Genomic DNA, 15,557 nt, shown 5'->3' with positions numbered 1-15,557 from the left:
AAAGAAAAGGTATAGATTGAAAAGTATGTTAGCTAGTATATCATCCACCTGGTTTTTCCACAGAAATCTAATTTGTTATTTGTTCCTTCTTTATTTACTGTAGATATTCCAGCAAGTGTTATTTATATGTACTGTCATTCATTCATAGTTTTGATTATTTGTGGTTCACCAAGACAGCCCAGTCTCTGAGATTCCTCCAGGACTTTACAGTAGATCCAAATATGCACTTAACTCATTAAAGCCCTGGTCAAGAGCACTGATTGTCACAGAGCACTTTACAACATACCTGCACCCGCCTCACACGCAGGCAAGTGGGGGAAAGGCCCCCACCAAGATTTTAGTAAATATGCCTTGTGCCCTAACAATTTGGATCTTAACAGGATAAACTCTCAAATACTGTGTTTTTAAAATATTTTTATAGTTGTAAATGGATACAATATCTTTATTTATTATTTATGTAGTGCTAAGGATCAAACCCAGTGCCTCACACATGCGAGGCAAGCGCTCTACCACTGAGCTACAGCCCCAGTCGTCAAATACTACCTTGATAATTCATTAGCCTAACAAATATGTTCTAAGAATGCAGCTTTCTGGTTATCTAACTTGATGTGTGATGGGATCCAGAATAGTCAGAGGAATCTGTGGAATTACTGTCAAACAACTCAACAAGCAAAAAATACTTAGTTGCTACTGTGTGCCAAGAGGAAGTCTCCGGCAATGCATGATCCTGGTTTAATGAATCAGCAAGAGTGAGGCGTTAAGACAGGACACAGTCTTAGAAAATCCACTACCAAATTTTCAGTAAGAACATTCCTGAATGCTCATTAGAATGCTGAGGGTCTTGAATGCCTACACCATTTGGATTTCAAATTCAAGAAACAGGAGGAGGGTCAGGATCAGTGTTTGCTCACAAGGAGAGCAACAGTCTGTATGGCATAGGTTCGAGGATGGTATGCAGGGAATGGGGGCAGGGAGATCAGTCAACTACTGCAATAAATGAAGTCATTCAGGACAAGAAGTGGGTGATGGTATTGGCAAGGGAAGTTATTCTTAGAGATTGTGACCTTAGGCTTCTACATTTCTAGGAAGAAGGGTTAGGATTAGTATATCTTTATACAAGTTATAGGTGTTCTAGAGAAATTCTGAGCTTTCAAACTGGATTCCATGGGGGCTTGCTAAACTGAAATGCAAGCTTTCATCAAATGGGATATTTGGTGTTGAATTATAAAAAGGCAATGATCCTATTAGTTTTCTAGAAAGGCACATTAGGATGCAATTTGCTATTTTTAAAAAAGTGTGAACCACTTCCAAATCCTTTGTATAAAACATACAACTATTCTCGTAGCTACTTCTCACAGTAGCCTTGCTGTATTTCATATGCTCAGAAGGGTGACTACTGGAGAGCTTGTGACAGTGGAAACCAATGTTCCTAATTGTTTTTAAGGTTGATGAAGAATTATATGGAACACATAGTGACTAGACTTCAGGAGCTACCATAATCATTACAAGCGAAGGCCTTAATGGTATGAGAGGGAGGTGAAAAAGGCCAAATGAAGTACCTGAAAATTACCAAGTAAGGTCATTCCAAAGGAAGCCAGACACAGCGCCACCAATCCACTAATATTCAGCCATGGGTTTAAAACCTTTGGTTTCAGTTGTATGAAGCGCAGAACAGCTACCACAAGGGCTAGGAATAAAGCAAAATCTTAAAATTAAAAAAAATTAAGTCATTCACCTACACTACAGAGCTCTCAAGCCACAACGTGCAAAACTCAACTTTTCATCATACTCCATCTTACATCTCTGAAATGACAATTTTTCAAAGAAACTTTCCATGCAATGCCTGTGATTATTTAGATGTTTTACGACAGCACCTGGGGGAGCAGCAGTGCTGCGTATAATGGGGGTGGTGCCAGGAAGACAGGACTGCTAATAGTGTCCTTCCAGAGTTTGCGAAAACAAGGTCACCAAGGGCAGACTGGCTTCAGAGAGCAATGCAGAGAGAGGTGTGGCAACGACAAATGGGATGGGGACAAGACCCGGAATTCACTAACATCAGCCTCCTTTAGCTTGTAACTGTTAGAAAACACGAGGCAGGAAGATGGGGGAAGAGGTCAAGGTTTACCACATCTGGGCAAACCTGTGGTCCCTCGGCCAGAAACCATCCCTGGGGACAGGAAGGAAAGTAAAGTGTACAAATCCCTTCATCATTGTTTTTTTTTATTTTTTTTTTTTGGGTGCTGGGGATCGAACCCAGGGCCTTGTACTTACAAGGCAAGCACTCTACCAACTGAGCTATATCCCCAGCACCCATCATTGTTTTTATTCTCATTTCCCTTTGATTCTACCAGTGGGTGCTCATTGTCAAAGGACAAAAAAATTCAAATTAGAGCAGTTAGAGTAATCACATTTATGACATCTGTATTTTAATGCCACAGATGGTGGGGGTGGGGCTTGGTGTGCACTAAAAATCACACCTAGTACATCAAGAAAACGCAATTCTTTCAAATGATATTAATTACTCATTTTAAAAGGCCATTCTATCTTTTGAATCAAGTTGGTATCTGAGAACTTGAAGACAGAATAAGGGAAGTTACTTGGATTTCAAATCTGACTTCTAATCCTTGGGGACAGTCACCACTCAAACCACTAATCTAACAATAGCCTTTTATTAAATACTCAGTGTAGGGATATTTTTATATATATACAAAAAACTGGGAGAGAATGGTTTACAAATGATGAAATTAGTATAAATTATATCTTACAATTAATATAAAATTTATGTACATATAAGGAAATGCAGTTCTGTTGCTTAAGACAATTAATTTTGACATTACATTTCAGCAGGGAAGACAGAAATTCAAGAATTATTCTATTAGAAATTATGTTGGCAATTATTCACTAAAGGTTTTGCCTTGATTACAGGCCCTTACCCATAACCATTAGTAAAGAAAACCTATCCATACATTTGTATTTTCCAAAGATGCTAAATTTCATAGTGTCAAGCTATGAAGTAAAGCTCAATGAGTTGACTTTTGGTTCCAAGTACCTCTGATCACAGAGTGGAATAATACTTTATTATTATTTGGATTTAGGAACCAAAATAGAGTTAAACTGTGATTTGTGAAATATCAACTTATTCAGTCTTGATATAGTTTTAGTATATGTTTCATCTAATGCCCACTATGGATCAGAAAATTAATCAATTCTATTTCAGTTGACAACAGCTTCTCAAATAATTGGTTTAAGGGACCTCGTTAGGACTTAGTTACTTCTGAAGTCTATTAATAATGACTATAGTTAGAAGGTGAAAGCTACTTCTATCCTAGAAGGTGAAAAGTAAGCATTCTTATTAATTTTTAGGATGAGAATAGGAGAAGGAAGTGGGGACAAGAGTAATTCAGCATACAGCACTCTGACACAACATAGTCATTTGTTAAAGAAGTCATTAGATTAGGACTAGAAAGTTCAACATAGGGCACCATGGGATCTACTTGCTAATTAATTCTGTATGGCTATAACGGAATAATGACAAAATACCAAGGTGGCACATTTAATTTCTTTTAAAAATGACTAGGGAAACATATTATGCTGGGAACTCCCTGCTGGCCATTTAATTAATTGTAAGATAAGATCTTGCTGGAACTTGGTGTAGGTGAAACCCAATCCCTCATATGGCTCCTCACAATGACCCAAGCAGTTTAGTCCTCTATGCCCAGGGAAAGGGATTTGATGGTCACTCTCTGAGCTATCCATTTCTTGCCAATAGACATGAGGTATGTATCATGTCTTGGTCCCAGCAGTGCTAAGCTTCCTATTTGTAATATGGGTGATAAGACACTTTATCATGAGCAGGTGATGAAATTACACAGGAACCAGAAAGCTATGTGGAGACCATAATTCAACCCAGTTTCTTCACTTCCAAAATCATGTTTCAAACACCACATTTGCCTTTGTCATCTGTTTATTACATTATTAATCAGCTCAGATGAGCCATAATTTCCTTTTAAAACAGATTCTACTTGAATTTTTAGAATGGCAAGCTAAATGAAGAAACTGGTCCTATAAAACAGTCTTACTAACTCTTTAGTTTAAATGAAGGCAGATTCAATCTATGAGGTCCACTGTCAACCAAGTGACAATTTATTTACACCTTATTGAAAAAGACAGCTGGGGCAAGAGGATAATTTCAAAGGCATTGCTATTCATGCTGACCAACTTTTATCATGTTCACTTTCTGATGAACAGATAGGCAGTTTAGTTTCATTAAATATTTTTTATTTTTTGAGGCAAGAGGATCCCAAGTTGGAGGCTAGCCCAGGCAACTTAGCAAGAACTTATCTCAAAATAAAAACTTTTTTTTGGGGGGGTGGGTACTTGACCACTAAGTCACATCCCCAGTCCTATTTTGTATTTTATTTAGAGACAGGGTCTCACTGAGTTGCTTAGCGCCTTGCTTTTGCTGAGGCTGGCTTTGAACTCCTGTCTCAGCCTCTGGAACCGCTGGGATAATCCCAGCCTCCTGAGTCACTGGAATTACAGGCGTGTGCCACCATGCCCGGCTCAAAATAAAAACTTTTTAAAAAGGGGCTGGGGATGTAGTTCAATGGTAGAGTGGTCTAGCATGCTCAAGTCCAAATACCACAACAGGGGAAAAATTAGGTTTTACTAGCTGGTTTTAGAAGATATTAAAAATCTACTCCTCTCCTGTTTTGAGTATGTAAAACAGTTCTTTGCTATCCTATCCATGTGCCTCCTGTTTAATTTTCCTGTCTATTTTGAAAGAGTACAAATATAAAAATTATATATTTTTAAATTTTTTTTTGGTTGTTGATGGACCTTTATTTTATTCATTTATTTATATGTGGTGCTGAGGATCAAACCCAGTGCCTCACACATGCCAGGCACGCACCACTCCACCACTGAGCTATAACCCCAGCCCCATAAATTTTTTTTTTTTTAAATTTTGAAACCAACTGGGTTTTTTAAAGATCAAAACTCAGAGTAACATTCTCTTCGTTGCAGTTCTAAACTGGTGCCTGGCCAATTCTTTTTTGTTTTGTTTAGTTTTACTGTTTATGCATCCATAATTTCTATTTATGACTGCGGTAGAACACAGTAGTCGATATATATGTTTGGCTGAAGGAGGGAGAGCAGCTGCTATTAGGTGACTGAAATCATTCAGCTATTAGCTTCATCCTCAGCAACCGCCCCAGGGCAGGAAATAACATTCCTTTCAAGAAATTTGTCTTAAGTCTTTTTTTTTTTTTTTTTTCCTACTGGAAAGGAAAATGTGGATTCAGGACAAAGAGCATAACGAATCCCGTAAAGAAAATAATTGAGCATTCGATCGTTGATTAACCTGTCAAAAAGATAAAAGATCTTTGCTAACTAATTTTAATAAATGCTACACTGACTCATTTTTAGATTATAAATTATAATCTATAGGGCTTCCAAAAAGCAGTCACTTACAGGCAGCGTAGGCTATTTCTTAAAGACAGTTATGCCACCTAAAGTAATAGTCTGATGTATAGCAGGGACAGACCTGGGGAAATGAAAGCATCCACAGTGAAATAAGAATCTTTACTAAATGGATTCTTTTCCACTCCCAGAGTTGATAAATAAATAATTGTTGGTTTGCTCTCACTGAACACTAATCTTAATCAGTTTTGTGTCTACCAGATGGCACTTCAAATGCTGAAAGATAATAAAGACTAAACACTGGATGTTGCAATACCTCCAAGCAAGAGCTGGTAAAAGCTTAATTGCTTATTGGTGGAGTAGGAAGAACTGGAGAATAAGATGATGACAAATGTCATCTGGAAGAGGGGAACTTGCTTGCATTGCTTTGTTTTTGGAAATGTTTTTATAGTTAGTTAATCATATGTTTTTATAACTGGATAATCTCATGAGTTGTGCAAACTGGTTTATATGCCAAAGACTACTGGGAAATATCAATTTGTCTAAAAAGTACAAAGAAAATAATATGTAGCTTCCAAGCATGTTTGTTGGTTTCTTTAAAGCATAATGGAGCTCGTGACAGCTTTTGTACAAAAGCAGGTTTCTATACATCATGGTTAAATGAGGTAGTATTTATAAAGCACTTAGCTTTGTGCTTAGAATAAAAATGGTGGCAATTAATTATTGTTATTGTGCTTGTGGAATGATCAGATGAGTAAGTGCCAACCTGCAGACCTACATACTGTGAGGGCAAAGAGTGTGTGAAAGGCCCTGACTCTGCAATTCACAGTTCACGCTTGGGGCTTTGTGCTCTATTAAATGCAGACATTCCTTAGCAGGTACCAGGCACAGTGAGGCATGCCTGTAATCCCAGTGGCTCGGGAGGCTGAGGCCAGAGGATTCCAAGTTCAAAGTCAGCCTCAGCAACTTAGAGAGGCCCTGAGCAACTTAGGAATATCCTGTCTGAAAATAAAATGTAAATAAAAGGGCTGGGGATGTGGCTCAGTGGTTAAGCACCCCTGGGTTCAATCCCTAGTTCAAAAAAAAAAAAAGTGTACTACTTAGCAGGTATTTGTGCCCCAGTATGGATCTTTTCAAAAGAACATGTCAAGAGTAGAATAAAAAGGAGTGAGTGCAAGGCTCCTGGTAGCTCTGAGGCTAAAGGCTGTATTTGACCAAATTGATTGGCTGGGACCAGCCCTGGTCCCACATGGCATCAGCTGCTGCGAGTGTCAGCCTTCTCTGGACCATGAAAACCCTGACTGGCATGGGCAGGAAGAGAGGAGCTGCTTCCCAGCACCATGATAGTCAGCCTTCTCCTCGTGGTCATGGAGTAGCCCGTGCCTTCCAGACAGACACTTCCTGCTTAGGTGAATGGGACATACTTTGGGGAAGCTTGGGCAGGGAAAGGCTCCAACAAATAAACTTAGCTCCAGGGAGAAATCTTGTTAACTTCAGAGAAGGCCCCCAGTGTGCTTCTCTGAGCATGTTCTCCAAGTTTGTCATGTTTTGAGCTGTCTAAACAAACTGATTCTGCTGGTGTTGCATGCTGAACCAAGAAGCTCCATGATTTCCTAAGTTCCAGAGATCTAATCTTTCCTACAACAAAAAACTTTAAAAAAGAAAACATTAAGAGTGAATAGATTTTTTTTTTTCTGGTCAGGAGGAGAGGATTTACACAGAGATGAAGTAACAGGTCATATCATTCAGGGACAGGTACCACAAAGGCTGAAAACTCCCTTGGTAATGACATTTTTATCTCTTGTTTGGAGTAAAAGTCTCTCCATCTAAAAGAACCTTTTCCAGAAAAACACTGTGGAAAGATTGAGCTGTCACTGGTCCTCTCCCAACAGGGCGACAATAGTGACAGAGAGCTGACCCTCTGAAAGATATGGGGAAAGCCTGGCCTTGAGGAGATGGCATACAAGCTGGATTTGAATAAGAGAGCACAGACGGTCACCACTGTCTCTAAAGACTAAAAGGGTCATGCAAGCACTTGGAGAACTAGGGGACAGAATATTTAGGGAAGGTCTTGGGCTCTAAAGAAAGTGGAGGAAGTCAGGGTCAGGCATGAGTGCCAAAAGTTGCTTTTTTTCTTATGCCTCCTCCATTTGCCAGCTTGAAACGTACGTGGGCACACAGGAGGGCAAGATCCTAACGCCAATGCTGCTCTTCAGCTAAAGGACAGTGTCTACACACAATATTTATCATAGAGCCCAAAGATGAAGGTTTTTTTCATCTTTGCCAGTGAAGGAATGAATAAGGCATTCTTTTTAAAGCTAATGTATTGCACCAATTCATATTACCATGCAGGATTTCATGGCACATGAAATATATTATTTCATGCAGCAAAAGCAATAAAGTTCAGAGTATGCTGAAATGATAAAGAAAGTCAAAGAAAGAGAAATGTAAGGAAAGCAGGGTGAAAGTAAGGATTTATGAGGAAAAAAAGACCCCTAAAACAAATAGCTGGCTTTAGCATATTGACATGATATAATACTAAATTATCAGCTAGGCCCACCATTGTTTTGATATGGTTTGGGGTAATGTTAAAAAAAAATGAACTGAAGTGCATAAAGCATTCTTTATGCTCATCTTACCTAGGAATGCTGCCATGTTCATAACTTGACTAAACACACAGCTTGCAGGAGGATCATCCCCTGCAATACTTGAAAAAGATGAGATGTTTTATAATTACTTAAAATCTATAACCCTTCCAACTTTTCCTAATGTCCGACAGATCAGGTGAGAATTATGGAGTTACCTTATATATGGAGCGTGCTTCATGCCAGATTTCCTGGGTAACAAACAACAGAGAGAGGCTTAGGTTAAATCGTGGTCACTGCTGCAGTTCAGCTCCCACGGCAAAGGCTTCGCTAAAAGGCTGAACAACAAATTCCCCCAGAGATAAGCGTTACCTTTCTGCTGAATTTAATGGTAATATTTTGTCATCTTCCACAGCTATAAAGTACCTATTAGGAAAGAAAGAAAAGTTTATAAAACAAAGCAATTTTTTAAAAAATTCAATGAATCATTTGTTTCCCAGTTTACTTAAACTAATTATACTAAATCATACTCGTTCTTTTCTGAGAAAATGCTTTTTAATAACATTTTTTATCCATAGATCATCTAATTTTATTCTTAGTATTTTCTTAATTTTCAGAACACCCCCAAAATTAATGGCAATGATTATAATCTGCAGGTTCTTTTTGTTTTTTGTTTTTGTTTTTGTTTTTTTTTTGCAGGGCTGGGGATGGAATCCAGGTTCTTCTATGTGATAGGCACATGCTCTACCACTGAGCTACAGCCCCAGCTCCCAAGGATTATAGTCTGGAAACTAGAAAACAAAGAGAGAAACCTTCTAACTTTGAGTAAACTAAAATGAGAATTCAGTTTCTAGTTTCTTGGGAATAAATATCCACCACTCTTACTGAACTTAAACTAAAATAAATTTCTTTAAGTAATTTATTACTTGAAATAAGCAACTATGAGAATATTTTTGTGGTAAGCCAGAACTTCCAATGTAATAATATTCATTTTATAAACATATCAGACCTCGTCACAAATAGTTGGATTATGAACAGGACTGTGAACGGAATCCAGATCATGTTAGTGTCAAATTAGAAAATCTTGCAAATAATGAATTTACATAACTACTTTACAAAACGTTTATTATAAGAACAGATGAACACAAAACAGCATTCTTCATTACCTGATTTGCATAATTTATTTCTTAGTCTTACTATTTATTTTAAGTCATAAAAGATGAGAAAAGACATGGGGGCCTTAACAAGATTAAATTAGTACATATTATTTTAACATTTATAAATACATTCATACAGATATGTCACATACTCTCAAAACTTTTTTTTAGCTCCACTGCATCTGAAGTCATTAAGAGCATACTCACACTATCCACAATCCAGCTGAAGTAAACAAAGTAAATACGAGAGGTAGAAACATCCATACGCTGCATTTCTTCCCATCCATGCCTGTACCACTGAAATAAAATGAACAGGTATTAATAATTAAGGCAAAATTTTACCTAACTCTTTCAAGATGGAAAGGAAGTCCAGTGGGGGAAATCCCATGAGCAGTTAACACAGACAATCGTTATCCAGCATTAGCTTCAGAGTCTTAACTGTGACCTAATGCAAAATTCCTCATGAAAACTTTTGAGTACATTTAAGAATGGACAAAGGTGGGCTGGGGAGATAGCTCAGTCGGTAGAGTGCTTGCCTTGTAAGCACAAGGCCCTGGGTTTGATCCCCAGCACCCAAAAAAAAAAAAAAAAAAAAAAAAAAAAAAAAAAAAAAAAAAAAGATGGACACAGGGGTTAGGACTTTTAAAAGAGTTAGGTACCAAAGGCAAATTCCAACCTCCATTTAGTGCTAATATTAACATTTACAGGTTTAGGGACCTAAGTGCATAATATATGTCCAGGCAGATAAGTGTTATAAACAAATGATTACTAAATAAATTAGCACTGCAGGGGGAAATAGCAAATGCTCTGCAAATCTGAACTTTTCTTGTGACATGTTATTGAGCAGCTATCTTAGTAGACATAAAAATAAATGCTCTAGAAAACAATGCATTAGAGTAGCTCCAATAAACACACTGAAAAAAAATATAGATGCTAAGCATTTTGGGATATTACATTTTTGCAGCAAAAATACATGAATTAAAAACTCCACTAGCCAGGCTCAATGGTGCACACCTGTAGTCCCAGCTACTCAGGAGGCTGAGGCAGGCAGATTCCTTGAACTGAGGAGTTTGAGACCAGCTTTGGCAACATAATGAGACCCTCATCTCAAAATAATAATAATAATAACTAGCATTATTAGTATTATTTATAACATTATATAATATATAATTATAATTGTTACATAATATAGTAATAATTATTATATTTTTAAAATTCCCAGACAAAAGTGAAAACTAGATACTTTAGAAATGTCTATGAAAAATTATGGTATCAAACAGAAGTAGCTAATGATCACTTTATCTTGTATTTTTGCCTAAAACCATAGACAAAATCTTTTAGAGATACTGGACCCCAATATAATCCTTAAGGAAAAAAATAACATTTCTAAGAAAATAAAGTACCCTTGTGACCTCCACTGGTGACCTGACAAACATAATGATAATGTGATTAAATGACATTTCTGGAAGAAACCTCAGTATTCATTATTTTGAATTTCGCAACAAGTTTGAGTCCACACTGCCACATTTCTGAGTACCTTCATGGCATCTGCTTTCATGTGCTGAGACTATTTGGACCTTCCGAGTGTTGACATCAGACAGAGAACATGATGCCCCCTTGAGGCTGGGGAGCCAATCCCTCCGCAAGCAGGTCTGAGTTCCTACTTCTGTCCTGCCTCACTAGGTAGATCTTTCTGACTAGGAGACAGACACCTGGATCTAAACATGCCTTTAACATTTGTGCCCTAGTCTCAAACACATATCTGGGCAGGAGTGCTAAGCAAATTATAGAATCTAGAAGTTGAAAGGTATTTGAGGCACTTTCAATCAAGTAATCCAATACAATCTAATCCATTTCAATCCAATTCACTATTATTGATACCCTACTTATATCAGGCACTATGCCAGACTGTGGAAATACTGAATAGGACTATTTATATTTACCAATCTATGCAATACATACAGTAGTCCCTCCTTATGTGAGGGGATAAATTTCAAGACCCCCAATGGATGCCTGAAATCATGAATAGCACTGAACCCTATCTATACTATGTTTTTTCCAATGCATACATTTTAAGAAAGCACTTTATGGCTTTTCTCTTGCACATCTCTGTTAGTTTTTCATCACTGTGACCAAAATACCCAACAACAACAACTTAGAGGACAAAAGGCTTATTTTGGTTCATGGTTTCAGAGGTGCAGTCCATGGTGGGCCAGCTCCACTGCTCTGGGTCCAAGGTGAGGCAAGCTGAAGGATGTGGCGGAGAGGTATTACTCATTTCTTGGTGGCCCAGAAACAGAACAAGAAGAAGGAGGGGTCAGGGGTCATAGGGAAGATGAACCTCTCCAGGGTAAGCTCCCAATGACACCTCCCCTCCAGTCATGCCCCTAGTTACTATTACCTGCCTACATTACCACCCAGTTATTCCATTCAAAATAGGATGAACTGATTGGGTCATAGCTCTCACAATCCACTCATTTCACTTCTAAAAATTCCTGCATTAACACAGGATATTTTGGGAGTCGCTCATATCCAAACCAGAACAATATCTAAATGGCCAGCTTCACTATCCTTGAACTTTGGGCTATTAATAAGTAAAATAAGCATTATATGAACACAAGCACTTAGATACCATGTCAGTTGATCTGATAACTGAGACAGCTACTATGTGACCAGTGAGCAGGTAGCACCTAGAGTATGGATGATTCAAGTCCTGTGCAGGATGGAGTAGGACAGCATAAGACTTCATCACATTACTCAGAATGGCACATAATTTAAAAACGTATGAAATATTTCTGGAATTTTCTACTAAATATCTTCAGACCATGGTTAAATATGGATAACTGAAATGCCACTATAGGAACTAGTGGTCCATGGTTTTCCACTCTGTGGAAGAACAGTGACCATTTTAAGCATAAACAAGATGGCCAGATAGGACCTATTCACATTTATGTCCAAAAGGTTATAGATTCATAACAAAGCTATCAATTATGCTAACAAAAATAATTCTATCAGGAATACATAAAATGGCAGTGGTGACTGGGTAGGTAAAACAATAATCCTAGACTGGCCACTGAAACAGGTTGCTCTGGCAGCTGAGATGGTTATACTACAAAACTTAGAAGCTCTAGTTTCCAACCCCAGCTTTGCCAAAAACTGACCACTATATCATTTCCCTATCTCACTACACCAAGATTACCAAATTTGAAGAGAAAAAGAAGTCAAAGACTGAGTACTCCCAGGGTGGTAGTAACTTGGAGGTTAACAAAATCCATTATTTTTTATCTTTGCAGTAAGAGATTGCCCTAATATACTGAGAATTATTAGCCACAGAGGAAATGGTAAACATTTTTTAATTAGATTGGTAACAAAATCAGAATGCTAGTATATGATGGTACAATGAGAAACATCACTGTCAAATACTCAGGTTGGCTCCCCTTTTAGGAATGTCTCTGGGAAATCAAGATTTGGAAGCATGGAGGTAGATGAGGAGAGTTAATGAGACAACTCGAAGACCATACCAACAACTACCATAGTTCTCTGCATGTATTTCCTTTAAAGAGAAGTAGTCTGGTGGGACAGAAATGTATGGGAAGGCAAAGGACCAAATCCAAATCTATCACTCACAAGCAATGTTATTCCATCTCTTAAGTCTTAGTCTAATTGTAGAGATAATTCTGTTTTGTAGGATTGTGCTGAGGATTAATGATGCTGAGGTTAAACACCTCACACATAATCTGTGTTTGGTAAGTGCTATAATTAAAACTGCAGAGCAATTCCATACTTGTGTTAGGACAAAGGCCCACTCTACAGGGTAGGGCTCAGGACAACGTGACACTTTCTTCTTCTCTGGGATCCCACTTGTCTAGCTTCTCTAGAGAGGTGTGGACACTTCCTGATGTAATAATCCTTTTTTCCCTCAAATGATTTCCCCCAAAATTAAATTTTTGATATCTTAATAGTGAAGGTCTACCTTCCTGAGACTCAACTGCTTTTTGTTATTTTTCAGTATGCATTGCTCATTTGTTTTGTTTGCCAAGTACCTAAAATGGTCAATGGCTAAAAGTACATGGTTTTACTTTTATCAGTTTAATTCTCATAGGGTAACCTATGTTCAAATTCTGGGAAACTCAGTTTCTCTTGCTTAATAATATGAAAATTGCCCTTTCTTAACTTTAAGAGATGCCTTGGGAAGGGCAAAGAGTAAGCCTATGAATGGCTGTTATTAGCTTGCAATGGAACTACTTTGGTTTTCTTTAGGATTTTTTTATGTTGGCTATGCTTTGTTTAAATAATTGCAAATTCACAAGCAGTTGTAAAAAATAATACAGACAGATCATATATATCCTTCATTCTGTCCCCAGCGTAATATCCTGCAAAAACACAGTATTATATCATCGATTAAGAATCTGGCCTTGATACAACCCTTCAACTTAAATCAGATTTCGCCAATTTTACAGACACTGTTTACATTGTGTGTGTGTGGGTGTGTGTGTGTGCGCGCGCGCGCGCTCATGTGTGTGTAAGTCCACTTACCTTCTCTATCTCCCTACCCACTTTGCTCTACAAAAGACCTTATAAAGGGCCAAGACCTCCAGAGACCAGAAGATCCCAGTGAAAAGCTCTTATAGAAACAGTTTCTGGTTCTGTCAACCTATTGATGCCCCACATGAAGATCTTGATGTTTTCATTTCTTTCTCTGTCTCAGGTAGGGCTGTGTAAATCAAAGATGGGGACTCTGTTATATATATATATATTTATTTCTCTTTTCTAGTCCCAAAGAATCTACTTGTTCTTCTTTAGTTCATACTGAGCTTTTAACGTAATTGAAGAACTTGCAGTAGATAAACAACACTCATGAGCTCTCTGTTCTTAGGGCTGGAGGTTTGTGGATGTACCAGGTGATAAACAGGACTGACTCTGACCTGCTCTGACTTGGCAAGTTCAGAGAATGTACTTGACCGGAAGTACCTCTGAAAAGAATAAATGAATTATCTGTTAAATTGATTTCCTTGACTCTGCCTCACTATTGTCTTGAGAATTAAAGTGGTAACTTCCTTCCATGCTTCCAGACATCATTAAAACAAACTGCCCTACATTTTCAGTCACACTGAAAATGGTACCCAAACTTTGATTACATTTCCCAGGAAGGATAAATTCCACTCTTCCAGAGTTAAATAAACAAGGTAGCTACCAGTTAGCAGAGAATATTCTTCCTTGCCTTTTTCAGGAAAGAGGAGGAGAAAGAAAGATTATTCCATACTACTCAGAGTTTTATCTTTGCATCCTGAATTGTATTTCTTTTTATTCTGTGTAACATTTACTCTTGATATTAACCTTCCAATAATATTTCATAGTAAAAAAGCAAAGAAAGTGTTCCCATGTCCTAAATGACCAATTATATCTGGAACATCATTACCTAACGAGTTCCTGTAAAAAACAGGAGAAGAGCCTGCATTGCATAAAACTTTCTTGAAAGTTTTGGCACTAAGATTTTTGGTTTGGCAGAATCTCCTCCAAATAGTATCATTTCTCCAAATGACTTGCAAAGCTGTTATCCAGATGGTCAAATCTTCTTAGAGAGCCAATACTGCCAACTCTGTACATTCTACCATGTGTTCTTTTCTTCCAATAAATGTCATTCTCTAAGTCTGAGTCATCTTCACTCTCTTTTACCCAATCTGTGGTGTGAGTGGGGACACTCGGTGGGACTCTTCCACACTCTGAGATGGTGAAAATCCCCATTCTGTCTGTTCTAACTTCTATCTGTTTGTGGCCTGGCATCCTTAAAGTTCTCATTTTTCCCACAGAGAAAAAAATGAACCATAGCAAAAGGATTGTGGTGGCTCCCGCCATCAACATTTTTATTACTCTGCAAGTCTAGCTGCCAATAGCCAGGAGAACATTTATAGTCTCATGGAAACAAAAAAAAGGGGTTCTCTACACCCACGTGACCTTGTTACCTAGGACCCCAACTACTTTAATTGGTTCAAAAAGGGGTCTTTATAAAATGAAAGAAATATGATTATTCATGCTTTTATCATCAAATTCCTAACATAGTACTTACAATATAAACTGTGAAACTCCAAAGTCAAAGACTATATAGCATGCTGTTACCAATGCTTATCCTTGACAAATGTTCTAGTTTCTCAAGTAATGATAAAACATCTCCAATCTCCAAATGGAAAAGTAAAGCATACTGGATCATCTTTGGAACTTTTAAAACTTTTATCAATGATAAAATGCTTCTAATAATAACTGTGATATGTCACAAAGTTGACATTTTCTGGGGCTAGAAAGAATCTGCTTGTTATAAATGAAGATTTGTACTACCTGGGGCAGTGGAGAGAGGCAGCTATGACTGACATTCCCTGGGCCAGATGACCAGGGCTTG

General features: G+C 37.8%; 1 protein-coding gene across 2 annotated transcripts in view; it reads right to left on the bottom strand.

The window, feature by feature from the left end:
• Positions 1 to 15,557, bottom strand: part of Tmem150c (transmembrane protein 150C) — a 70,321-nt gene that overhangs the window by 5,535 nt on the left and 49,229 nt on the right. For both annotated transcript variants that reach the window (XM_047567202.1, XM_047567201.1), the window contains exons 2-6: positions 9,371 to 9,460; positions 8,379 to 8,432; positions 8,225 to 8,257; positions 8,061 to 8,128; positions 1,560 to 1,687 (exon numbers count right to left, since the gene is read on the bottom strand). In XM_047567202.1, the coding sequence (XP_047423158.1) occupies positions 1,560 to 1,687; positions 8,061 to 8,128; positions 8,225 to 8,257; positions 8,379 to 8,432; positions 9,371 to 9,450 (363 nt within the window). In that variant the 5' untranslated portion in view covers positions 9,451 to 9,460. The remainder of the gene's footprint in view (positions 1 to 1,559; positions 1,688 to 8,060; positions 8,129 to 8,224; positions 8,258 to 8,378; positions 8,433 to 9,370; positions 9,461 to 15,557) is intronic.

Source organism: Sciurus carolinensis, chromosome 10 (assembly GCF_902686445.1).
Source record: "Sciurus carolinensis chromosome 10, mSciCar1.2, whole genome shotgun sequence".
Classification (NCBI taxonomy): Eukaryota; Metazoa; Chordata; class Mammalia; order Rodentia; family Sciuridae; genus Sciurus; species Sciurus carolinensis.
Note: the sequence above shows the minus strand (reverse complement) of the source record. Positions and strands in the feature narration are given on the sequence as shown.